The 27,450-nt window shown below is 45.9% G+C and overlaps 1 protein-coding gene across 1 annotated transcript in view; it reads left to right on the plus strand.

The window, feature by feature from the left end:
* The window catches only part of svep1 (sushi, von Willebrand factor type A, EGF and pentraxin domain containing 1), a 137,385-nt gene that overhangs the window by 41,749 nt on the left and 68,186 nt on the right, over positions 1 to 27,450 (plus strand). Inside the window, exons 3-5 of the mRNA XM_029760326.1 lie at positions 1,673 to 1,849; positions 26,120 to 26,278; positions 26,834 to 27,013. Coding sequence (XP_029616186.1) covers positions 1,673 to 1,849; positions 26,120 to 26,278; positions 26,834 to 27,013 — 516 coding nt within the window. The remainder of the gene's footprint in view (positions 1 to 1,672; positions 1,850 to 26,119; positions 26,279 to 26,833; positions 27,014 to 27,450) is intronic.

Here is a 27,450-nt window from a genome sequence, read left to right on the forward strand (position 1 = left end):
GGGATATATTTTTCTCAACTAAGGTTACAGCAGCCCCATGTGACTAACCCACTGGGCAAAAACTGGTTGAATGAACGTTGTTACCACGTCATTTCAAACCCCAAAAATTCAATGTGATGACGTTGAATCAACGTGGAAAACAGATTGGAATTGCAAAAAGTGATCAACTTAAGGGAATTTCGTCTTTTAACCTGACAACTCAACCAAATGTAAATAAAAACTAATGTTAAACTGACGTCTGTGCCCAGTGGGAAGGTATTTTTACATTTCTCCTGTGTCTAGCCAACACGTAACACCGTAACAAAGGAGGTAAAATACCTTCTCCATTCCCACAGTCCATGCGAGAGAGCAGAACCCAGAAATAGTCCTGGAGTCATCGTTTCTCAGACATCAGTTGCATCGGACCATAAAACAACAACGTGCAAGAGCCGAACCGTGAACTGTGTTCCATTTAGGACGCAGCCTATTAGAAACTAGACAGTGGTAAATCACTTCTGGGATAAGGTTGTCGGAGTGTGAGCCAAGACAGCCAGTGCATGTTATCAGGGCTCCCTGCTGTGTGTCTCTGTTTTACTGACTCTCCCTCTCCAAGTCTGCTCCCTGGCTCTGCCAACCCCAACCCAAACACCAGTTCCTCAGCCCTATAGCCCCAGCTCCAGCCATATCTCCAGCCCCAGCTTCAGCCATAGCTTCAGCCCCAGCTCCAGCCATATCTCCAGCCCCAGCTTCAGCCATAGCTTCAGCCCCAGCTTCAGCCATAGCTTCAGCTCCAGTCCCAGTTTCAGCCATATCATCAGCCCCAGTCCCAGTTTCAGCCATATCTTCAGCCCCAGTCCTAGTTTCAGTCTTATCTTCAGCCCCAGCCCCAGTTTCAGCCATATTTTCAGCCCCAGTCCTAGTTTCAGTCTTATCTTCAGCCCCAGCCCCAGTTTCAGCCATATTTTCAGCCCCAGTCCCAGTTTCAGCCATAGTTTCCACTCCAGCCCTATACCATTGATTCCATTGCACCAGGCAAGCTCAATTAAGTGTAGCTAAAACATTTGAACCCAGGTCTTTACCCCTGCCGACCCCAAACCCTTAACCGAACACAATCCTCAAACATCTGGCCCACAATGCTCTTTGTTATGTTCCTACTTCTCAGGAAGAACAATCACTCGGCCAATCCTGCTTCTTTTGTTATTATTTATGAGTGAGGCAGATAAGTTTATCCAGCCCTGGCTTAGCGTAGCCTACATAACATTTTTACTATTACGCAATACAGATTTTTATACAGTAGTAGGCCAATTTACAGTAATCTACAGGATTGGAATTGACTCCATAGTTTTCAGTAAAATGACTCAGAAAACAGTTTTCTCCCACCAGTGTGCTGACCCAACCAGTGGCCCTTTGGTTTAATTCATTGGTTACCTTCTAATATCACAAATTCTAAAGAAAAGACCACACATGCTCCCTTGACAGGTTTGAGCCCCAGCTCAGTCATCTGTCTGTGCCCCTAAAATAATTTTTGTCCCTCTCTGACTCCCAAACGTTTCCTTCATCATAAGTACTATAAGATGTGTAAGAGAAACGGAAATTAAAAAGGAAAAGATAATAAGGTTTATGAAAGAAAAACGTTGCTAATATCCTCTGGTGACCTTTGAACTTTGTGTTTATGACCTTTGTCTCCCCACAGACCTGCCGACAGGAAGCTACATCCAGGAAGACCTATCCCGCTGCTCGTCCCTGTGCGAGGCCGGAGCGGACTGCTGTGACGTCATGGCCAGCTGCAAGTGTGGCACCCACACGGGCCAGTACGACTGTATTTGTGAGAAGGGCCACTACGGCAAGGGGCTGCAGAACGAATGCACAGGTAGGAGGACACAGACACAGGGGAATGGGCCCAGTAAGGTTAGCCATGTTGACTCTATTCTTGTTGCCTCTTGAATGAATAAGTAAGCATAAAATACACTTTAAACTATAGTCTTCTACTATGCATCTAATGGTATAATTTGAGTCCACACACCACACCTTCTGAGTGCAGTGGTTTCAAGAACCTTTATTAGTAAGGACATCACCCGGTAATTTGGAGAGTGACATCATCGTGCTGGTTTGAGACAGGGTGGTGAAGCTTATTATGTGATGTCAGAGAGTTTCAGCCTGGGCTAGTTCACCTGTGAAAACAGACCACTTGGCCCCAGGATGCCTGTGAGCTCACAGTGAGTGAAAGTCAAATAGTCCAAGTGTCATTCATTCACTAAGGAGGCTGTGTAGGCAGTCTGTACTGAGATCCTGATCAAGAAATACAGGATTTCCTCAAGGTGTAGGAGCTGACCCTGGGCTGTGTGTTTCGTTGTGTGTGTGTGTGTGTGCGCTCGTGCATGCACGTGTGTGTGTTGACCCTAGACCTGTCAGTGTGTAGAGAAGCCTGGCAGGGGTCTCGCTCTCTCTCTCTCTTGGTCTCTCTCTCATTTTCTTTCTTTCTCTTTCTCTCTCTCTTTCTCTCCGCCCCCTTCTCTCTCTATTTCTCTCTCTCTCCTCTCTCTCTCTCTCTCTCACCCCCCCCTCTCTCTCTCACCCCCTCTCTCTCTCTTGGTCTCTCTCTCATTTTCTTTCTCTCTTGGTCTTTCTCTCTCTCTCTCTCTCTCTCTCTCTCTCTCTCGCTCTCTCCGCCCCCCTTCTCTCTCTATTTCTCTCTCTCTCCCCCCTCTCTCTCTCACCCACCCTCTCTCTCTCTCCACCCTCTCTCTCTCTCCCCACCCTCTCTGTCTCTCTCCACCCTCTCTGTCTCACCCCCTCTCTCTGTCTCTCTCCACCCTCTCTGTCTCTCTCCCTCCCTCTCTGTGTCTCTGCCCCCCTCCTCAGCTGAGCATACACACACGTTACATGTACGTTGCTTCCAGCTTAACACACTCTAACCTCTTTCATTCTCTCCTGTGTAAGCATGTCTGATCTCTCCAGAATCTGTATTAGATGTAGGAGAACATTAGCAGGCATTACAAAGACATTTGTTGAAAGACAGTCTAGTCTGAGGCAGCCCAACAACACGTCTGGGCCGACGATTTGATCAACTGGCTCCTCAGTGAACAACACAGTCAGTAAGCTCTGTCATTGTTGGAGAGTTAGAAGACTGCAGAACGAAAAACAAACAACGGACCACACGATGACTGACAGCTGTATTAACCATCAGCATTGTTGGATACCGATCAACCGTAACCCAGAGGGGCGGCAGGGAAGGCGCCAGTAGCAAATCAGATGACTATCCCGTTTTCTAATTGGAGCGAAACTAGACAACAATCTTCTCTTCTTCACAGGAGTAAATGGGTAACAATCAATGCTGTTTTCTCTCTATGGGTCTCTCTAGATTGCAGGGACCATTTTGTGCACATTATTGGCACAATGTGCACAGTTTTGTTCGAGCCCAGCACTAGCACACCTGGTTCAACAAATGAGGGGGCTTGATGATTAGTTGAATTAGTTGTGCTGTTACTGCTAGGTTAGAACAAAAATGTAACACTGCCCCTGAAGTATGTTGAGAGGAGAGACCATCAGGTTCATCAACGAGAACTCCTCCCAAATCACAATCAGATGTCAAGACGAAAGGCAGTCTGCTTATTAATTGCTGTTTCATGGTTTAATTAATTGCAGAGAGCATACTGTGTGTGGGTGGGTGTGTGCATGTGTGTGTGTGTAAGCAGACAGACAGACATCTAGGCTCTAAGGGAGGAAGACGCCGTGTGACGCTAAGCTAGACCACACTGCTTCCTGTCTCTGTCTGTCTAGCCGTCTCAAATTAAAATCTGCACCTCCAAGCCAGTTCCACTTCCTCTGTATTCTGGGACTGATTTAGACCTGGGACACCAGGTGGGTGCAATTCATTATCAGGTAGAAGATAAAACCAGCAGTACTGTGGTAAGATTTGAATATCCCTGGTCTAGCCGATAGGCAGGCAAATCTCTACGACCATAACAAATCTCTACCATTACTTATGCCCAAGGCATAAAACCTGATATATTCCATACATAAATGTGCTACTGTATACAAACCTTTGTTGAAATTGACTTTCGGAACGATAAAAACAACAGCCACCCACAGTATATGATTCAGACCCACATACTGGCCATCATCAGACATACAACTCAGGATTTGATATTGATGTTGGTGTTGTGTTTCTAGGTGTCTTTGAAACACCAACAGGCTTGGTCTAGCGATTGGTGTTGTTGGAGTTGTGGGTAGCGTCTGTGCTTTAGGGTTGCCAGGGGTCTAAGTAGGTAGTCAGTGTCAGAACCGCTGGACTGTGCTGTTGTTGGCAGAGATAGTGTTGTCTAAACTTTAGACTGGAGACTGGAAGTACTGGAGTATTTGGATGGTTGGGGACCTGATATTGTAGATGGAAAGTTCAATGGCGCTGAAGAGGATGGCGTTTTACATGTGCTATTTTGTTATTTTTTTTGTGTTGCTTGTAACTTATTTGTTTACTTATTTTGTACATAATGTTGCTGCTACCGTCTCTTATAACCCCAAAAAACTTTTGGACATTAGAACAGTGATTACTCACCTCGAACTGGAAGAACCTTTTTCCTTTAACGAGTCCGACGAGAAGGATATACTGCTTTCCCGGGAACAGGCCCAAAACTCAGTCATTTGCGTGAAGAAAAGACGGAGAAAAAAGGGGCGGAGGTCGGGCTGCCTTCTGAGAATTCGTAGGCAAGCGAGTAAACTCCCACTGCCATCCATTTTATTGGCCAACATGCAATCATTGGAAAATAAAATTGATGCCCTACGATCAAGACTATCCTACCAACGGGACATTAAAAACTGTAATATCTTTTGTTCCACCGAGTCGTGGCTGAACGACGACACGGATAATATAGCGATGGCGGGATTTTTCCATGCACAGGCAAAACAGAAAAGCTAAGTCTGGTAAGATGAGAGGTGGGGGGTGTGTCTATTTGTCAATAACAGCTGGTGCTCAATGTATAATATTAAAGAAGTCTCGGTATTGGTATTGCTCGCCTGAGTACCTTATGATAAGCTGTAGACCACACTATCTACCAGCATGTCACATGTGCAACGAGAGGAAAAAAAACTCTAGACCCCCTTTACTCCATACACAGAGAAGCATACAAAGCTCTCCCCTGACCTCCATTTGGCAAAAACTAAAGCAGGAAGTACCTGTGACTCACTCAATACAGAAGTGGTCAGATGACGTGGATGCTACGCTACAGGACTGTTTTGCTAGCAAAGATTGGAATATGTTCCGGGATTCATCCAACGGCATTGAGGAATATACCACCTCAGTCATCGGCTTCATCAATAAGTGCATCGACGACGTTGTCCCCACGGTGACCATACGTACATATCCCAACCAGAAGCCATGGATTACAGGCAACATCTGCATCGAGCTAAAGGCTAGAGCTGCCGCTTTCAAGGAGCGGGACATTAATCCGGATGCTTATAAGAAATCCCGCTATGCCCTCGGACGAACCATCAAACAAGCAAAGAGTCAATACAGGATTAAGATTGAATTCTGCTACACCAGCTCTTTCGCTCGTCGGATGTGGCAGGGCTTGAAAACTATTACGAACTACAAAGGGAAACCCAGAGGCGAGCTGCCCAGTGACGTGAGCCTACCAGACGAGCTAAATGCCTTTTATGCTCAGTTCGCGGCAAGCAACACTGAAGCATGCATGAGAGCACCAGCTGTTCTGGACGACTGTGTGATAATGTTCTCGGTAGCTGATGTGAGCAAGACCTTTAAACAGGTGAACATTCACAAAGCCGCAGGGCCAGACGGATTACCAAGATGTGTACTCAAAGCATGCGTGGACCAACTGTCAAGTGTCTTCACTGACATTTTCAACCTCTCCCTGACCGAGTCTGTAATACCTACGAACCACTGCCTGTTCACCCCGCTACCATCCAGAAGGTGAGGTCAGTACAGGTGCATCAATGATGGGACCGAGAGACTGAAAAATTGCTTCTATCTCATACAGACTTGAAATAATTGGCCACTTTAACAAACAGATCACTAGTCACTTAAATAATGCCACTTTAATAATGTTTACATATCTTGCATTACTCATCCTGTATACTGTATTTTTATACATCTATTGCATCTTGCCTACGCCGCTTGATCATCACTCATCCATTATATTTATATGTATATAATCTTATCCCTTTACTTAGATTCGTGTGTATTAGGTAGTTGTTGTGGAATTGTTAGATTACTTGTTGGATATTACTGCACTGTCAGAACTAGAAGCACAATCATTTCACTACACTCACAATAACATCTGCTAAGCATGTGTATGTGACCAATAAAATTTGATTTGATACATGTTTCAAACAGATCACCATAGTCCCTGTGCCCAAGGAAGCAAAGGTAAATCACTACCGCCTTGTAGCACTCACGTCGGTAGCCATGAAGTGCTTTGAAAGGCTAGTCATGGCTCACATCAACAGCATCCTCCTGTATACTCTAGACCCACTCCAATTCGCATACCGCCCCAACAGATCCACAGATGACACAATCTCAATCGCACTCCACACTGCCCTTTCCCACATGGACAAAAGGAACACCTATATGAGAATGCTGTTCATTGACTAAGCTTAGTGTTCAACACCATAGTGCCCACGAAGCTCATCACTAAGCTAAGGACCCTGGGACTAAACACATCCCTCTGCAACTGGATCCTGAACTTCCTGACGGGCCGCCCCCAGGTGGTAAGGGTAGGTAACAACACATCCGCCACACTGATACTCAACACTGGGACCCCTCAGGGGTGTGTACTTAGTCCCCTCCTGTACTCCCTGTTCACCCACGACTGCGTGGCCAAACACAACTCCAACACCATCATTAAGTTTGTTGAAGACACAACAGTGGTAGGTCGACAACGATGAGACAGCCTATAGGGAGGAGGTCAGAGACCTGGCAGTGTGGTGCCAGGACAACAACCTCTCACTCAATGTGAGCAAGACAAAGGAGCTAATCGTGGACTACAGGAAAAGGCGGGCCGAACAGGCCCCCATTAACATCGATGGGGCTGTAGTGGAGCGGGTCGAGAGTTTTAAGTTCCTTGGTGTCCACATCCCCAACTATCATGGTCCAAACACACCAAGACAGTCGTGAAGAGGGCACGACAACACCTTTTACCCCTCAGGAGACTGAAAAGATTTGGCATGGGTCCCCAGATCCGCAAAAAGTTCTACAGCTGCACCATCGAGAGCATCCTGACTGGTTGCATCACCGCCTGGTATAGCAACTGCTCAGCATCTGACCATAAGGCGCAACAGAGGGTAGTGCGTACGGCCCAGTACATCACTGGGGCCAAGCATCCTGCCATCCAGGACCAATATAACAGGCGGTGTCAGAAGAAAGCCCCCAAAATTGTCAAAGACTCCAGTCACCCAAGTCATAGACTGTTTTCTCTGCTACTGCACGGCAAGCGGTACCGGAGCGCCAAGTCTAGGACCAGAAGGCTCCTTAACGGCTTCTACTCCCAAGCCATAAGACTGCTGAACAATTAATCTAATGGCCACATGACTATTTTCATTGACACCCCCCCATTTGTTTTGTACACTGCTGCTACTTGCTGTTTATTATCTATGCATAGTCACTTCCCCTCTACCTATGTGTACAAATGACCTCGACTAACCTGTTCCCACGCACGTTGACTCGGTACCGGTACCCCCTGTATTTAGCCTCGTTATTGTTATTTTATTGTTTTACTTTTCATAATTTTTTACTTTCGTTTATTTGGTAAATATTTTCTTAACTCTTCTTGAACCGCACTGTTGGTTAAGGGCTTGTAAGTAAGCATTTCACGGTAATGTCTACACTTGTTGTATTCGGCGCATATGACAAATAAAGTTTTATTTGATTTGAATGTAGTGTCTGGAATGTAGTGTCATAGATAGGACTTTGTGTTGCTTCCATAGATCCCCCTTCCTCCTTGTCCACCCGCTAAGTTCTTAGCCTGATCCCAGATCTGTTTGTGCTGTCTTGACAATGACCATAGAAGCTGGTAAGACAGCACAAACAGATCTCGGATCAGGCTAGTCAGCTACATGACACAGAGCGGATTCCTAGTGCATACCAAAGGCTGTTATCAGGACTAGCCAGACACCAGCGAGGAAAGAGTGTGGTGGATGCAGTGCAACATCTCTTTTTCTCTTCCTCTCACCTTGGCTGGACTATCACAGCCTGGGAGGCCTGGGGGAAGGAGGGGAAGACTCCTGGACTGTGTTACAGTAGCACAAGCTGAACGTGTATATTTTCAGCCTGATCTTTTGTTCCTCTCTTTTTGGGGTGAGAGAAAGGTGAAAAAGAGTGAGAGAAAAAAATGAAAGGGGCAAACAGACAAAGAGAAAGAGAGTGAGAGGGAGAGTAGTGCGGTACAAGGTTAGAGTTATAGCTCCGGGATTAGCTTATCCGTCTTCCTTAAAATCAGTGGTTATCAACTGGTTTTGCCTTGGGACCCAAATTGAACCAGCTTGTCTTAGTCGCGACCCAATATTCGCATCGCGTTTTTTTGTTGTTGCCTAAATGCAATCTGGAATAAAAAAAATGTTAAGCTATATTGATAGTAAATGTAGGAATTATAAAGGACAAAGGAACAACAGTCTCACCTTTTTAATTGTCATTTATAAAATGTTGCCCGAATTCTTGATGAAGAATGTTAAAAAGTCCACAAAAGCAACCAAACCTGCTAAATAGCGCTGCTATTTGCTCTATATTAAACATACTGTGATTGAAGAAAAATAGGTTCATTATCATTTCTACACACTTTCTACCTGGTATTTTTTCATTTAAAAAGAAATCGACCAAAAATCTTTAAAAAAATTATCAAAACCTCCCATTCAAAATCTCCCATGAGGCAAATTTGGGTTACAACCCACCAGCTGAGAATCGCTGCCCTAAATGACTATAAATTATTTACCAGCCCTTCCGATGTCCAAGATGGGTTGTGTGTGTGTGTGTGTGTGTGTGTGTGTGTGTGTGTGTGTGTGTGTGTGTGTGCGTGTGTGTGTGTGTGTGTGTGTGTGTGTGTGTGTGAGCATGTGTGTGTGTGTGAGCATGTGTGTGTGTGTGAGCATGTGTGTGTGTGTGCGTGATGTGTGTGTGTGTGAGCGTGTGTGTGTGTGCGTGATGTGTGTGTGTGTGTGTGTGTGTGTGTGTGTGTGTGTGTGTGTGTGTGTGAGCGTGTGTGTGAGCGTGTGTGTGTGTGAGCATGTGTGTGTGTGAGCGTGTGTGTGTGTGTGTGTGTGTGTGTGTGTGTGTGTGTGTGTGTGTGTGTGTGTGTGTGAGCGTGTGTGTGTGTGTGTGAGCATGTGTGTGTGTGTGTGAGCATGTGTGTGTGTGTGTGAGCATGTGTGTGTGTGCGTGACGTGTGCCAGCTTGAGTCTACCGTGAACCCTGGACTCCGTCTCGCTTCACGGAGGGGGGGGTTATTTCCTCTAAGCTCACAATGTAAATATTTGCTCTCGTCAGACTGGTCCGATGAGATTCCAGGAGGAGGAAGCCTCGAGGTGCACATAAATCAGACGCTCGAATAAAAATGACAAAAACGAGAAAGAGGATAGGAATCTTGGATAAGCTGGAAAGGATAGAGAATTCCAGGGAAGAGGATGAATGCTGCAATCGTCCTCCTCCACCATCTCCTCCCCTCCTCTCCTCTAACCCCCTGGTACGTCTCCTGTGTGCAGCACTAATAATGTAGTGTAAATGCGATCGGGACAAGCGTTTGGTATGGGACTAGAGGAATGCATGAGAAGCCCTGACAGTCCATTCATTATCCGACTCTCTCCAGCTCTTCTCTCCCCGCATTCTCACAGAGTCTTGTGTCAGACAACAGCTACAATGTTCCCTATCTCAAAGGTTATGTCCCAGTTATCTCTCCTTCTTCCTGAAGTATGCACTTGTTCACTCCCCTTCACTGACTTCAAAGAACATTTTTAAAAAGATGGTGTAATCTCCCACTAGCCCAATTACTATTCGGACGCACCCAGCCACCCACTGAGTTGTGGATCAGGCAGGTCAACCAGACAGACAACAGCTACAGTGGTCCCCATCTCAGGGTGAAAGGCGATTGGTTCCAGAGACAGACAGGGTCCAGAAACGGCCCCGATACATAGAGAATCACCGGACTCTGATTGATGTACTCCTGTCCTTATCCAGCGAGTCAGTGCGTTGCTTGGAGAGACGAAGGATCGGCAACAGAGCTACGGTCTGTAGAGAGAGAACCACTGGGAGAGTGGGAGCTTCAGTTCAGTGGTGTAGACTAGTCCTGAGCCAGACATGAAGTGAAAAAAACGCTCCAAATTTTCCGCTGTACTTTTGAGGCCTCCTAAATCTGCAAATCCAGATTCTGGCAAACACCAATAGCAATGTCTTGCCAATGACCTGCTTTGCGTTTGGTTAGCCAACGTAAACCAAACATTTGTCTTTTATATTGAGCAATTTCTGAACTAATCTGAACCCAGGTCAGTTTTGATGTTACCGGGATCAAACATAAACCCCTTTTTCTGTTTTGACTTATATTCATATACACTATTTGCTATGGCCCATTCATACAAAAACAATAACTACTATAGAGGTAATATGATAGATGGGGGTCTAGAGCTTGCCTTAGGAAGCAATACAATACACGTGTTTACATTGTCAGACGACACCCTACACACACTTCTTCAGCTGTGTGTGTGTGTGTGTGTGTGTGTGTGTGTGTGTGTGTGTGTGTGTGTGTGTGTGTGTGTGTGTGTGTGTGTGCGTTTGCCTGTATGGATGTGTGTGTGCGTGTGTGCGTGTGTCTGCTAAGGTTATGTAAACGTTACCATGAAGGAAATCTTCCTAAATATGAGGCTAACCCCCTCCCCCCACCCCCCCACCCTCCCCAACAACCAATGGCAACGCGTCCACAGAAAGAAAGAAAAAACGGACAAAAGTCAACAAGTTGCTCAACAAACGTCGGCTTGACGGTCCAAAAACCTTTCTTTTTTTTTGGCAGTGGAGACCGTCCTGGCGAATGCCTGAGATTCTCTGAGGATACTTAGAAGTTGGAGGGTCAAGAGGGGGCCTCCTCATTTCTTAAATTGATGGGTTGGAGGTTTAGATTTGTGTTTGTTTCTGTTGCTGTTGTTATTTATGTGAGGACTGGAGGAGATTTTTTTTGGGGGGGGCTCTGTTGTTGTGGAGGGGGCTGATGCCCCTAGCAGTCAATGGGTGGGCGGTGCCAGACTGGACTGGCGCCATCACCCCTGAGAGAGACAGAGCCTATTTGCTGAGTTATTTGGTTGAGAGTTATGCAGAGAGGTTGCTCTATATCTATCATGACACAAGGCGAGACCCAGATGCAGACACAGGAGGCAGATGGTTGGAGTCTTACAATATTTATTAATCCAATAGGGTAAGGCAAGAGAATGGTCGTGGACAGGCAAAAGGGTCAAAACCAGTTCAGAGTCCAAAAGGTACCGAAGGGCAGGCGGAATCAAGGTCTGGGCAGGATGATCAGGCAGGCGGGAAAGTAGTCCAGAGTCAGGCAGGGGTCAAAACCAGGAAGACTAACAAAAAGAGAATCACAAACGGAGTACTGGGAAAAACACGCTGGTTGACTTGACTAACATCAAGACGAACTGGCACAGAGGAAACACAGGGATAAATACACTGGGGAGAATAAGAGACACCTGGAGGGGGTCGAGACAATCACAAGGACAGGTGAAACAGATCAGGGCGTGACAATATCAAGCTTTAGTTGTTTCAGTTATTGAGAGAATTTGTGTCTCCCATAGAGTCAGGGTCGGATTAAGAAATCATAGGCCCCTGGGCTTTGGGTTTTTATAGCTCCCCTCCCCCGTTCCCGGCACACCCTAATTTTCTGTAAACAAATCCAGGCACAAAGATGCAATTAGGTGCGTAGTAAGCCTAATACTTAAACCATAACATTTGAAATGTGGCATAGGATACAGTTGAGCAGAGGCATTTTCAGGATTTCCACACATGGGGATTTCTTTTTTGCTGGGTCCATAAAAAAATTGGCCTTTCATGAATGCATTTCATGCAATTCTATGGCATTAGAAGAAGATGACAGAAGACATGAGAATCTAAGATACTGTTCGCTCAAAATTGGGAGTTGTTCAGAAAAGATTGTTTCTATTGGTTCTGCAGATTAGTGTTCTCTTTTCAGCAGTTTGCTTTCCAAACTGTACATTTTTCCCGATAGTATTTTGAAATGTGGCGAACTGACAGCCTAAACCAACCATAGAAATATAATCCATAGATGGCAGTTCCCATTCAAGTCAGGACTGGCAGCCATTGCTAGTGTACCAATGAGTTTAACAGTCAAATTGCCAGGGTAAGAGGTTCCAAAACCCTTCTATGGATTATAAACTCAGCAAAAAAAGACTGCGTTTATTTTCAGCAAACTTAACATGTGTAAATATTCGTATACACATAACAAAATTCAACAACTGAGACATAAACTGAACAAGTTCCACAGACATGTGACTAACAGAAATTGAATAATGTGTCCCTGAACAAAGGGGGAGTCAAAATCAAAAGTAACAGTCAGTATCTGGTGTGGCCACCAGCTGTATTAAGTAATGCAGTGCATCTCCTCCTCATGGACTGCACCAGATTTGCCAGTTCTTGCTGTGAGATGTTACTCCACTCTTCCACCAAGGCACCTGCAAGTTTCTGGACTTTTCTGGGGGGAATGGCCCTTGCCCTCACCCGCCAATCCAACAGGTCCCAGACGTGCTCAATGGGATTGAGATCCGGGCTCTTCGCTGGTCATGACAGAACACTGACATTCCTGTCTTGCAGGAAATCGCGCACAGAACGAGCAGTATGGCTGGTGGCATTGTCATGCTGGAGGGTCATGTCAGGATGAGCCTGCAGGAAAGGTATCACATGAGGGAGGAGGATGTCTTCCCTGTAACGCACAGCATTGAGATTGCCTGCAATGACAACAAGCTCAGTCTGATGATGCTGTGACACACCACCCCAGACCATGACGGACCTCCAAATCGATCCCGCTCCAGAGTGCAGGCCTCGGTGTAACGCTCATTCCTTCAACGATAAACTCGAATCCGACCATCACCCCGGTGAGACAAAACCGCGACTCATCAGTGAAGAGCACTTTTTGCCATTCCTGTCTGGTCCAGCGACGGTGGGTTTGTGCTCATAGACGACGTTGTTGCCGGTGATGTCTGGTGAGGACTTGCCTTACAACAGGCCTACAAGCTACAAGCCCTCAGTCCAGCCTCTCTCAGCCTATTGGGGACAGTCTGAGCACTGATGGAGGGATTGTGCGTTCCTGGTGTAACTCAGGCAGTTGTTGTTGCCATCCTGTACCTGTCCCGCAGGTGTGATGTTCGGATGTACCGAACCTGTGCAGGTGTTGTTACACGAGGTCTGCCACTGCGAAGACGATCAGCTGTCCGTCTTGTCTCCCTGTAGCGCTGTGTTAGGCGTCTCACAGTACGGACATTGAAATGTATTTCCCTGGCCACATCTGCAGTCCTCATGCCTCCTTGCAACATGCCTAAGGCACGTTCACGCAGATGAGCAGGGAGCCTGGGCATCTTTCATTTGGTGTTTTTCAGAGTCAGTAGAAAGGCCTCTTTAGTATCCAAAGTTTTCATAACTGTGACCTTAATTGCCTTAAAGCTGTTAGTGTCTTAACGACCGTTCCACAGGTGCATGTTCATTAATTTTTTATGGTTCATTGAACAAGCATGGGAAATAGTGTTTAAACCCTTTACGATGAAGATCTGTGAAGTTATTTGGATTTTTACGAATGATCTTTGAAAGACAGGGTCCTGAAAAAGGGACGTTTCTTTTTTTGCCAAGTTTATGTCTATGGCCACAACGCAACAAGGTGTTATGGTGTGGTGTGCATTTTCCTGCCATGGTTTAGGGCCACTTGTAGAATCTATGCCAAGGCACATTGAAGCTTTTCTGATAGCTCGCGGTGGCCCAACACCCTATTAAGTTTCAAGTGTTATTAGTTGTATGTATGGGATACGCATGGTATACTTCGTCCAACAAAATGCTTACTTGCAGGTTCCTTCTCGACAATGCACTTAATCCAGAAATCTCTCCAAGTTTCACCATCATTTTAAAGTCATTTTGATGCTTCGTTATCGTCAACCCTGTTAGAGGCCCAACGGTAACCTTATCAGTTCGATATTATATGTGAGTTTATTTGTAGAAGGATACTTGATCAATTACATCATTTTGGATTTATCTCAAATGTGATTTTAAATAGTTAGGCAGCTACGTACTAGTAAGGATAAATGATCTTACTTCATAGGATTTTATTGCCTGAGATGAGAAAAGGTGTTTTTCCGTAGGCTAAACACATCCTCCATGCAAATCAATTGGGAATGAAGAGATACTATAAAGTTCATTTCTTTAAAGGTTTGCATGTCCAAAAAGCACCGGTTTTGTGGAACAACCCACAGGCAGCCCAATTCTGCTCTTTTTTTCACTAATTAGATCATTAGACATCAGATCAAAATATCTGATGTGAAAGGATTTGATATTGGTCAAAAGATTGTTCAGAAGACCGTTTATTGGAAAAAAGATCAGAATCGGGCTGCCTGTATAAGTGTAGGTCCATGAAGCTTTAACTGATGACTTGGAGAGAGGGAATGTGATGGAGGACAGGGACTCGGTGATAGATCCGTAAAACAACCGCCGCTCTTTTTGTAAACAGGCTGTGTGTGTGTGTGTGTGTGTGTGTGTGTGTGTGTGTGTGTGTGTGTGTGTGTGTGTGTGTGTGTGTGTTAATTTGCGTGTCATGCGTGTGCGCAGGGCGGCTTGAAATACGAGCAGCCGTGAAACTGCCAGAAGCGTCAGGCACAGCCTAACTGCTCATCATTAACACTCCTCCATCCACTCCTTGTCCCCCCACCCCCATAAAACGAGGCTTGACTTTACAGCTTCATATAAAGTAGCCATTACACACAGTAGGAACACCCTTTGTTAAATGTGCTCTAATTCCTCTTCCTGGGGGCTGCCCAGAGGCCTACCATACAAGGGCACAGTGGCAACACACATACTCAGAAGGCGAAGACAGAGACAGGCATGCTACACACACACAGACACACGCTAGACTCACACTCACGATAAATACGCTAGACCAGCGATCTCTGAATTTTTTTTGTGTGAGGATGGTCGGGGGGTTTGCAGCACATAATTACAAATAATTGGCTACATGAACCCCAAATAAATATAATATTTCAGTTTAACATAATTTCAAACCTTGATTAGATTGGTATGATTTGATATTTTGACCAATCATATCAGCTCAGAAAAATATCTGATGTGATTGGTCAAAAGAGATCCGAATTGTGCTGCTTGTGTAAATGCAGCCTATTATGCTTGGGAATACTTGGGAACAGGTTTCCTAAATTAAAATCTCTTTGAGCTGATTTCCTGGTGTTTTTAGAGTCTTTAATGTCCAACAATAAAAATTCAAATAATAATATTAATCATTTTGCTCAGAAAACTTGGGGGGGCAAATAAAATCACTGGCCGCTAATTGGGGAACCCTGTGCTACACACACACACGCGCAAGCTTCACATGTGGCGGTGTATGCCCTTTCTGCCTCTTTTTTGTATGACCTCTTTTTGTCTGAGGGCCTCGGACTCTCTCTCTCTGTCTCTCCTCTCATTTACATTTAGTCATTTAGCAGACACCCTTATCCAGAGCGACTTACAGTAGTGAATGCATACATTTCATTTCATACATTATTTTTCTGTGCTGGCCCCCCGTGGGAATCGAACCCACAACCCTGGTGTTGCAAACACCATGCTCTACCAACTGAGCTACAACGAAGGCTCCCCCTCTCTCCTCTCCCTTAGCATTGACCCCATCTCTCAGTAGGTGTTGTGTTAGTGTCAGGGTGTTTTGTGGTCTGTCCAGCATTAGGTCCTGCAGGGAGAGGTGATGAAGAGGGGGCACACGCTCTGTCTGAGGCCCAGGGGTCAGGATGGGTACGGGACGGGGGGGGGGTTCAGGAAGTCTGCAGCTGTACTCTTTAACAAGGGCCTCTCTCTCTTTCTCTCTCCCTCTCTCTCGATCTTTCCCTCTTTATCTCGCTCCCTCATACACTCTTACACTCTTTCCCTCACTTTCAGCTATCAGTCCTAACCAGGACCCATACGAGTGAACACAGCTCCACTGCCTGAACTGCGAACCCCCCACCATCCCCCACCCCAAGCCCCTGTCCATTCCTGACACCCTGGTCTGTCTACTCTTAAAACAGTAATGTTCCTCGGCGGAGGAAGTGTGTGTGTGTGTGTATGTATGATGTGTATGTATGTGGTTCAACTGTAAGTGTTGGACGATGTATAGCGTCCTCTAAGCGTCCATGTACTTTATCTGTTAGTTAGTTAGTTAGTTAGTTAGTTAGTTAGTTAGTTAGTTAGTTAGTTAGTTAGTTAGTTAACCCCTCTTGTTGTTAACACTGTCTAATGTATTAGAGGCCTACAGCTGCTGCTGCTGTGTTCTCTGTTCTGTCAGCAGGAGTGATTAGGGGAAAGGCCTGTGAACGCCAGAGAGAGAGAGAGAGAGAGAGAGAGAGAGTCATGTCACCTCCAAGGAGTCGTGAAAGCACTTGAAAAATATGAGGTTCATGGGAATATGAATAGTGGCAACAAAAGGGAGTTATGAGTGTTGATTGGGTAATTATTATTTTGTTATTCATGTATTTCTCAGTTCACAGCGATCTCTGAAGTCAACTTGACCCATTGTGCAACTAATCTTCTAGGAACAAGAACAACCTGTGTTTTTGCTGTTATATTGGTGGGTGTTTGCTTTGTTTTCTTGGACTAACTTGGCTTCTTCGAAGCTGGAAACAAAAAAGGGTTTTTCTGCTGTCCCCATAGGAGAAGCATTTTTGGATCCAGGTAGAACCCTTTTTGCTTCCAGTTAGAACCCTTTTGGGTTCCATATAGAGCTTTCTGTAGAAACAGTTCTACTTGGAACCCAAAAGGGTTCTACCTGGAACCAAAAAGGGTTCATCAAAGGGCTCTCCTATAGGGACAGCCGCAGAACCCTTTCAGGTTGTAGATAGCATCTTTTTTTGTTGAGTGTATAGTCTGCATCTCCAAAGCCCTGGTCGAAGGTAGTGCACTACATATGGAATAGGGTTCTATTTGGGACGCAACAATATGTAGCAATTTGGGTAAACTCAGATTTCTATGGGGATGAGATGCAGTAAGCAGCTAAACAGGGAAGGGAAGGCAGACGTTGGACGACAGTTCCCAGCCAGGACACCAGTCTGGAGGATCCAGAGAGAGATCTGGGGAGGGTTTTTTCCATGAGAGTCTCCCCCCAGACCGATGCTCTGTTCCTGGCCAGATGGGCCGCTGTACCCCCCCCCCCCCCCCCCCCCAGCTGGACACCAGTCCTCATATCAGTGGTTCATTACAGCTCTATGGTTTTCTGTGACTAAGGCTATAGCCTAGGAATTCCACAAGGCCTTTGTGTGCTGTTGTCATGGAAACCCGTGGTGGAAGGCCACCTGTGTCACGGTTAATAACTTAAGGGTGGCTGAGAAAGATGACAGAGGGGTCAGCGATTGGGGACTGGAGGTGTGTGTGTGTGTGTGTGTGTGTGTGTGTGTGTGTGTGTGTGTGTGTGTGTGTGTGTGTGTGTGTGTGTGTGTGTGTGTGTGTGTGTGTGTGTGTGTGTGTGTGTGTGTGTGTGTGTTATGTGTGTTATGTGTGTTATGTGTTAGTGTGCCCTATGACCCTAGGAGTGCTGGATACTCAAACTAAATTTGTCTGCGGTATCAGTTGACTTTTTTGATATGAACTCCTCTGGTGACCTAGAGACAATACGTCACATTGAGGTGTATATTATGTTATCATGTCTCACCTTGTTATCATGTATCACCTTGGTCTTTGTGGATTTATGTTTTAAGTTTTTTACCCTCCGGCTGACTGGCCATTTTCAGTGTCGGTTTGCGGTCTTAAACATGCATGTGAAGTCATGTTATTGTTGAGAATAGAAAGTGTCCTTGCATGTGAGCGTTGTTTTCTCTGTTAAAAAACAAAAGGATTTAAAACCAATCCGACAGAATCACAACAAGAGGCCTTGTCTGGCCACAAGTGGTGTGGCTGCGGTCCAGACTTATAGAGACCGTTCAGATGTGTGTTTGACTTGTTCTGTCCCAATTGTTAGTCTTTAGAAGAGAACAGGCATACAGTAGGCTTTAGGCTACAGCGTACACCCATTTACAAAGGAGGACCACAGAGATTGCATCTGCACATCAGTACAGTACAGTAGATATTAGGCTTAAGATAGGTTTCCCATTTTATCTAGACTTAAAATGTCACGTCCTGACCAGTAATAGGGGTTATTTGTTATTGTAGTTTGGTCAGGACGTGTCAGGTGGTTTTTGTTTTATGTGGTTCGGGCTGGTTGTGTTAGTTGTAGGGTGTTTGATTTAGTATTCCGGGTTTTGGGCACTGTTCTATGTTTATGTATTTCTATGTTCAGTCTAGTTATTTGTATTTCTATGTTTAGTTAATTGGGGGTTGAACCCTCAATTGGAGGCAGGTGTTTTCTCGTTGCCTCTGATTGAGGGTTCTATAAATAGGTATGTGTTTGTTTTTAGTATTTGTGGGAGATTGTGCTGGGTATAGCTTTGTTGCCTTACCGGCCTGTTATTAGTTGTTGTGTTTGTTTTGGTTCACCTTCTTTGTCCGATTAATAAAAGAAGATGAGTGTACATTTCCCCGCTGCGTCTTGGTCCACTTTACCCTACGACAACCGTGACATAAAAGGATAGCTGTGGCAATTTTCAGAGAACAAACAAAATAACAGTGATTTATGCAGTATGTTCCCCAGATGGGAAGAGAAAGATGAACTAAGGAAGAGACACACTAACAGTCTATGGGAAAGCAGTAGTGGGCTTTTCGCTGGGGGGGTGGGGTTGATTTGTTACACTCAGCGAATCTGTCAGTCAGAGATAGAAATGATTCTGTCTGTCGGGTGGGAACAGAGATGTGCAGATGTGCTGGATTCACTTTCAGGGTTTCCGTTTGTCTGTTTCGATCCCACTAATCGAAGACAGGCTCCCGACGTTCTCCAGAGATAAAGAAGATTCTCGTGTGATAGCGACTTCTTTGGCTCCTTTAGACACCTCTTTGGCTCCTGTGGTTGGTTCACGAGCCAGTCGAAATGACTCACTTCGCCATTTTATGAGGAAGAAATGAGGGAGACGAAGCTGCCCCGTACTGTATGTAACTGTGCTAACAGTGTGGACAATTACTGTAAGTCCTCCCGACATCTTTGGCCAAAGCTGCATCCTACCACCATGTCCCCGTGCACTTGAGGATTGACGTATTTTCATTAATATTGACCCAAAACCTATGCCCTTTCCTCTTTCTGTAGCGGTATCATTCGGTTTCAAACATTTAAATCATAGCCTAAAGTATGAAAGCAAAGCTCGGAGCTTTCAACTAACACTATCATCTGAATCCTCATCTCCATCCGGGTTAAACACACACAACGCTCTCTCTCACACAGCCTGACCAAACTGATTTAGTAAGTGTGTTTTATTTCAGGCAGCAGAGAGAGCGAGGTCACAGACCCTGAGAAAGAGAGGGACTCACTCTGTAATTGTCTTCCTCCTCCTCCATTCTGGGGTTTCCGGGAGGAAGAGAGTTTGAAGCTCATTACCCAGGAGTTATGTGACACGCAGCTGGCTAGTGGAGCAGCGGCTCTCCTTCTCCTTGCTCCACATCGTTTTTTCCACTTCAATTAGTCACTGGTGTTGGTCCACTCTGCTCCACTCCGTGAGGGTATTTTAGCCTGGGCCTGGGCGCACTCTCTCCGATGTACAGATCATCTGGAGTGGACCCGTGACGGCCCACTTCCTGCCCACATGGAGGGTACAGACAGGAGTCAGACAGTGGATTTGTCACTAGGAGATGTAAAGCACTCTCTTTGCGGGTCATTGGGGCCTGAAGCAGATGTTTTGCATGGTTCTTGCTATTGATATACTTTTAGGGTTTTCGTCAGTCTTTTCCAGTCTCAAATCCACTATCAGCTGGTCTTCTTGGCTAAGGTCAGTTCGTGGTATTTCTGAACATAACTCATGAAAGGACGAAGGCCCATTCAGTTCATCCGATACACACGTAGGATCACGTGTCACTGGTACGCTTTGCTGGGACACATTTAGGAAGTTCACAACATTCTCTTTCCAACACCGTCGTTCATTTCGGCGTTCTCAGAGTTATTAGTCTACCTTTCTCTCATTCTTCTTCTCCCGCTATCCATTCCTCCTTCTCTTTCCCTCCCTCTCCCTCGCTCCCAGTACACAGTGTGTGTCTCAGTGAGAGGCAAGTCTGGTTCCTCTGAACTCTCGCCCTGTAGAGAAGATTCCAGGGCCCAAATCCACAAAGCATCTCAGAGTTGGAGTGCTGATCTAAGATCAGGTCTGTTCTTCATAATTTAATGGATCCTAGATTAGCTCTCCTGCGTTGAGATGCTGTATGAATACGAGCCCAAGTCTGTTACTAACCCCAGTGTCCACCTGAGCCAGCCGACCAGCCGGCCCAGACCAAGTTTCCAGTCCAGGAATTAAAATGTAACTTTAAAACAGTATTTCCACTGTTTCGCTACAAGTGAAATATTATTCACATATAAATAACTGGGCTTCCTGTAAACTTTAAATGAAGGCTGTAAAAGGGGTTCCAGGAGCCTCAAAGTGAATGATGAGAAGACATTCAGACATTCTGCTGCTTGCTTATGTAAGGCCCGTCTGACCTCTGACTTCAAAGAAGGTGGATATCATGGAGTATGTATGGACACACACACACACACACACACACGCACACACACACACACACACACACACGCACACACACACACACACACACACAACACACACACACACACACACACACACACACACACACACACACACACACACACACACACACACACACACGCACACACAGATCCAATAGCAGCAGAGCAGTTAGTTAGAACCACATAGTCCACACATTTGATGTGGGTGAGAGCGAGGGGGCTGTTCCAGGCTGTGCCCGGCTGCTGATCGGGTAGCTGGTTAATGGCACTTGGCTGACCCTGGTGTGTTTAGGTGGGGAATGAGTGTGAGTTGGCATGGAGGATCCATTCCCGGGCGATGCCCAGGGCCTAACACCAGGGCGAGAGAGAGAGAGAGAGAGAGAGAGAGAGAGAGAGAGAGAGAGAGAGAGAGAGAGATTGGGGGGGAGAGAGAGAGAGAGAGAGATTGGGGGGGAGAGAGAGAGAGAGAGAGAGAGAGATTGGGGGGGAGAGAGAGAGAGAGAGAGAGAGATTGGGGGGGAGAGAGAGAGAGATTGGGGGGGAGAAAGAGAGAGAGAGAGAGATTGGGGGGGGAGAAAGAGAGAGAGAGAGAGACTGGGGGGAGAGAGAGATTGGGGTGGAGAGAGAGAGATTGGGGGGGAGAGAGAGAGAGAGAGAGAGAGAGATTGGGGGGAGAGAGAGAGGGAGAGAGAGATTGGGGGGGAGAAAGAGAGAGGGAGAGAGAGATTGGGGGGGAGAAAGAGAGAGGGAGAGAGAGATTGGGGGGGAGAAAGAGAGAGGGAGAGAGGGAGAGAGAGAGATTGGGGGGGAGAAAGAGAGAGGGAGAGAGGGAGAGAGAGAGATTGGGGGGGAGAAAGAGAGAGGGAGAGAGGGAGATTGGGGGGGAGAAAGAGAGAGGGAGAGAGGGAGATTGGGGGGAGAAAGAGAGAGGGAGAGAGGGAGATTTGGGGGGAGAAAGAGAGAGGGAGAGAGAGAGATTGGGGGGGAGAAAGAGAGAGGGAGAGAGAGAGATTGGGGGGGAGAAAGAGAGAGGGAGAAAGAGGGGGAGGGAAAGAAAGAGTGGAGGAGAGAAACAAACAGAGAGAGAGAGACTGCAGCTGCTGGTATCTTGGCACTAAAAGAACCCTGGAAAGGCACACCTCCAGCTGAGTGTTGGGGAGTTATTTACTTTTTAACACCACATAGTCAGATCAACACCATGGATTCTTTATAACACTCACTGTACTGTATTTTCTGGTCACAAGCTACCTCAGTGTTTTCTGTCCTTTGCCCATACCTAGACTTAGGCAGTCTACCTACACGGTCTAGCACTCTTGATAACTGTGTACTGTATACAGTGCCTTCGGAAAGTATTCAGATCCCTTGACTTTTTCCACATTTTGTTACGTTACAGCCTTATTCAAAAAAAATTTTTTTTTTAAACATAATCCTCAGCAATCTACACACAATACCCCACAATGACAAATAGAAAAAACGTTTTTAGACAGTTTTGAAAATGTATTACAAATAAAACACATAACCTTATTTACATAAGTATTCAGACCCTTTGCTATAAGACTCAAAATTGAGCTCAGGTGCATCCTGTTTCCATTGATCATCCATGAGATGTTTCTACAACTTGATTGGAGTCCACCTGTGGTAAATTCAATTGATTGGAATTGGGAAAAGTACACACCTGCCTGTAATGTCCCACAGTTGACAATTGACAGTGCATGACAGTGCATGGCACAATGATCTAAGACACTGCATCTCAGTGCTAAAGGCGTCACTACAGACACCCTGGTTCGAATCCAGTCTGTATCACAACCAGCCTTGATTGGGAGTCCCATAGGGCGGCGCACAATTGGCCCAGCGTCGTCCGGGTTTGGCAGGTGTAGGCCGTCATTATAAATAAGAATTTGTTCTTGACTGACTTGCCTATTTAAATAAAGGTTAAATCGTTGTTTGTTTTACCAAGCCATGAGGTCAAAGGAATTGTCCGTAAAGCTCGAGACAGGATTGTGTCGAGGCACAAATTTCTGCAGCATCAAAGCACCCAAAGAACACAGTGCCCTCCATCATTATTAAATGGAAGAAGTTTGGAACCGCCAAGACTCTTCTTAGAGCTGGCCGCCCGGCCAAACTGAGCAATCGGGGGAGAAGGGCCTTGGTCAGGGAGGTGACCAAGAACCCAATGGTCACTCTGACTGAGCTCCAGAGTTCCTCTGTGAAGATGGGAGACCCTCCAGAAGGACAACCATCTCTGCAGCACTCCACCAATCAGGCCTTTATGGTAGAGGGGCCAGACGGAAGCCACTCCTCAGTAAAAGGCAAATGACAGCCTGCTTGGAGTTTGCCAAAAGGCACCTAAAGACTCTCAGACCATGAGAAACAAGATTCTCTGGTCTGAAAAACCAAGATTGAACTCTTTGGCCTGAATGCCAAGAGGAAACCTGGCATCATCCCTACGGTGAAGCATGGTGGTGGCAGCATCATGCTGTGGAGATGTTTTTCAGCGGCAGGGACTGGAAGACTAGTCAGGATCGAGGGAAAGATGAACGGAGCAAAGTACAGAGAAACCTTTGATGGAAACCTGCTCTAGAGCACTCAGGACCTCAGACTGGGGCGAAGGTTCACCTTCCAATAGGACCTTGACCCTAAGCACACAGCCAAGACAACACCGTCTTCATCAACCTGGCCAAGGTTTCGACTCTGTCAATCACCGCATTCTTATTGGCAGACTCAACAGCCTTGGTTTCTCAAAGGACTGCCTCGCCTGGTTCACCAACTACTTCAGATAGTGTTCAGTGTGTCAAATCGGAGGGCCTGTTGTCCAGACCTCTGGCAGTCTCTATGGGGGTGCCACAGGGTTCAATTCTCGGGCCGACTCTTTTCTCTGTGTACATCAATGATGTCACTCTTGCTGCTGGTGATTCTCTGATCCACCTCCACGCAGACGACACCATTCGGTATACTTCTGGCCCTTCTTTGGACACTGTGTTAACAAACCTCCAGACAAGCTTCAATGCCATACAACACTCCTTCCGTGGCCTCCAACTGCTCTTAAAGGCAAGTAAAACTAAATGCATGCTCTTCAACCGATCACTGCTCGCACTCGCCCGCCCATCTAGTATCACTAATAGAATATGTGAATAACAGAATATGTGAACAACTACAAATACCTAGGTGTCTGGTTAGACTGTAAACTCTCCTTCCAGACTCACATTAAGCAACCCACTGGCTCCAGGTCATCTATAAGTATTTGCTAGGTAAAGCCCCGCCTTATCTCAGCTCACTGGTCACCATAGCAGCACCCACCCGTATCACGCACTCCAGCAGGTATATTTCACTGGTCATCCCCAAAGCCAACTCCTCGTTTGGCTGCCTTTCCTTCAAGTTCGCTGCTACCAATGACTGGAACGAATTGCAAAAATCAATGAAGCTGGAGTCTTATATCTCCCTCACTAACTTTAAGCATCAGCTGTCAGAGCATCTTACCGATCATTGCACCTGTACACAGCCCATCTGTAAATAGCCCACCCAACTACACTGCTTTGCTTTATCTTGGCCAGGTTGCAGTTGTAAATGAGAACTTGTTCGCAACTGGCCTACCTGGTTAAATAAAGGTGAAATATATATAGATTTTTTAAAACATGATTGGCTTCTGGACAAGTCTCTGAATGTCCCTGAGTAGCCCAGCCAGAGCCCAGACTTAAACCCGATCGAACATCTCTGGAGAGACCTGAAAATAGCTGTGCAGCAACGCTCCCCATCCAACCTGACAGAGCTTGAGAGGATCTGCAGAGAACAATGGGAGAAACTCCCCAAATACAGGTGTGGCAAGCTTGCAGTGTCCTACCAAAGAAGACTCAAGGCTGTAATCACTGCCAAAGGTGCTTCAACAAAGTACTGAGTAAAGGCTCTGAATGCTTATGTAAATGTGATATTTCAGTTTATATATTTTTTATACCCCCTTTTTCTCCCCAATTTCCTGGTATCCAATTGGTAGTTACAGTCTTTTCCTATCGGTGCAATTCCCATACGGAGAGAGGCGAAGGTCAGGAGCTATGCGTCCTCCTAAACATGACCCAGCAAAGCCACAGTGCTTCTTGACACAATGCCCGCTTAACCCGGAAGCCAGCCACACCAATGTGTCGGAGGAAACACCGTACACCTGGCGACCGTGTCAGCGTGCACTGCGCCCGGCCCGCCACAGGAGTCGCTTGAGCGACGACGCTGGGCCAATTGTGCGCCGCCCCAATGGTTTTCTGGTCGCGATCGGCTGCGACAGAGCTCGGACTCAAACCAGGATCTCTAGTGGGGCAGCTAGCACTGAGATGCAGTGTCTTAGACCACTGTACCACCCGGGAGGCCAGAGTTTTTTATTTTTAATAAATTAGCAAACATTTCTAAAATCCTGTTTTTGCTTTGTCGTTATGGGGTGATGTGTGTAGATTGATGAGGGAAATAAACTATTTAACAATTTAACAATTGTTGAATAAGGCAACCAAAATGTAACTTACTGTACCAAAATGTGGAAAAAGTCAAGGGGTCTGAATACTTTCCGAAGGCACTGTATATTGCAAAATGTTATTGTTAAATCCATGCAGTGTGCCATTGGTTTGATTAGTGTTCATTGAGTATAGAAAGTAGCCCATTCCATTACAGTGAGAGATCACGATTGTTTCTCTTAGTCTGATCAATTTACTTACTTTATGAAGAGTTAACTGGTCTGTAACACAAGGGATGCATTGAGATGGCCCTCCTTTTCTGTGAGGATGATTTATTGTGTACAGTACAGATGTAGGATCTTAATTTGAACCAGTTTGCTACAGCAGGAAAATAATCCTGCACCAACAGGAAATGTGAATTATTATATGGATTGTAATTAATGGCCATTTTTGTAGGGGTTGATATATTTTTTGTAAGGGAAAATCAAGTCGGAAATTTCAAAGTGGAAATTACAAACTTCAGAAGCCTTTTTAAACATCAAATGCAGTAAAACATGTATTCTGCAACAGGGTGATCAAATTAAGATCCTACATCTGTAGATGGAGGAATGTTTGAAAACAAGCTCACTAGCTCGATAACCAGACAGCTTCCTGACTTGGCTGATCAGCCTCAGATGCTTCTAACACAAAGCAGAACTGCTAAGTCAACAGGACTATAACACAGCTCAGAGATCTCGGCATATGCTCATGGATAGATTTTTGTGTTTGCGTATGTATACAGTATTTACGTGTGTGTGATCAGTCCTTTTACATGCAACGAATTACTTTTCTAGGTGTGTTTAGTCTATCACCAAGTGTTTTGTCTCTGTCTCCTCTTTACAGCGTGCCCACCTGGAACCTACAAACCGGAGGGCACACCAGGGGGCCTGAGTACCTGCCTGCTGTGTCCTGACCAGCACCACACCTCCCAACCCGGCAGCACAGCACCCAGCGACTGTGTCTGCAAGCAGGGTTACAGGTCCCAAGGGAAGACCTGCGAAGGTAACGCTGTCCAGACTTATTCTGGGTCCCAAATGGCACCCTATTCCCTTTATAGTGATACTTTTAACCAGAGCCCTATGGGGGGGAATGGAGTGCCATTTGGGACACAAACTTAATTAGTCAGAAACACAGATTTCTCAGACACAAAGTAGGCCTAGTTCTGGACTAAAAAGCATGTTCAAAGGAGAATGCTCTAATAGCTTTTTAGTCCAGAATTAGGCTTAATCTGCATCTGGGAAACCGGCACACATGTACTGTATAAACACACATGTTCACCCTCAAACACAGTATGCTTCTTGAAGTGCGTACAGTAGTTACAACCGACCCCTAAGAATGTGTCAACAGCGTGCTGTGTCAGTCTTTCCCCTCTTCCTACAGCTGAGAGAGGTCACTTCCCAAATAGCACCCTATCCCCTACAATCTGCATAGTGCACTACTTTTGACCGGAGTCGATCTAAATCTGTCAGTGCAGTGAGTGAATCTTATCTCTTCTAATGTTTTTCACTTTTGACCCTTTTCTCTTCCCCTCCGTCGCTCCGTCCTCTCCATCCCCAGTGGTGTACTGCCCTGAGCTGTTTCCTCCAGGGAATGGCTTCTTCATCCACAACGTGTGCAATAACCAGTTCAATGCGGCCTGCGGGGTGCGATGCCAGCCTGGCTACGATCGACAGGGTAGTGGCATCAGACTGTGCCAGCCAAACGGGACATGGTCAGGCTCTCCGCCCAGCTGCAGAGGTGAGAGGGTAGTTTCAATACATTTCCTGGTTTTCTCGAAATCCCAGTAGGAGCATTCCCGGAATCAGGAAGGAATAAGCAGGAAATCCGGTATCCTTCAACCAGGATTTCTGGAAAACCAGGCAATTTAGTGAAAGTTTCTGAAATGTTGCAACCCTAAGTAGAACACACACGCATACACAGTAACGGATTATGCACACACACACACACACAAACACACGTAGTAACTTAATGCATGCACACACGTACACACCCAATATTTCCTTCTGTCCAATATGTGTCTGCTATACCGATATGTGTCTGCTATACCGATATGTGTCTGCTATACCGATATGTGTCTGCTGTACCGATATGTGTCTGCTATACCGATATGTCTCTTCTATACCGATATGTGTCTGCTGTACCGATATGTGTCTGCTGTACCGATATGTGTCTGC

Source organism: Salmo trutta, chromosome 8, assembly GCF_901001165.1.
Source record: "Salmo trutta chromosome 8, fSalTru1.1, whole genome shotgun sequence".
In the NCBI taxonomy this organism is placed as follows: Eukaryota; Metazoa; Chordata; class Actinopteri; order Salmoniformes; family Salmonidae; genus Salmo; species Salmo trutta.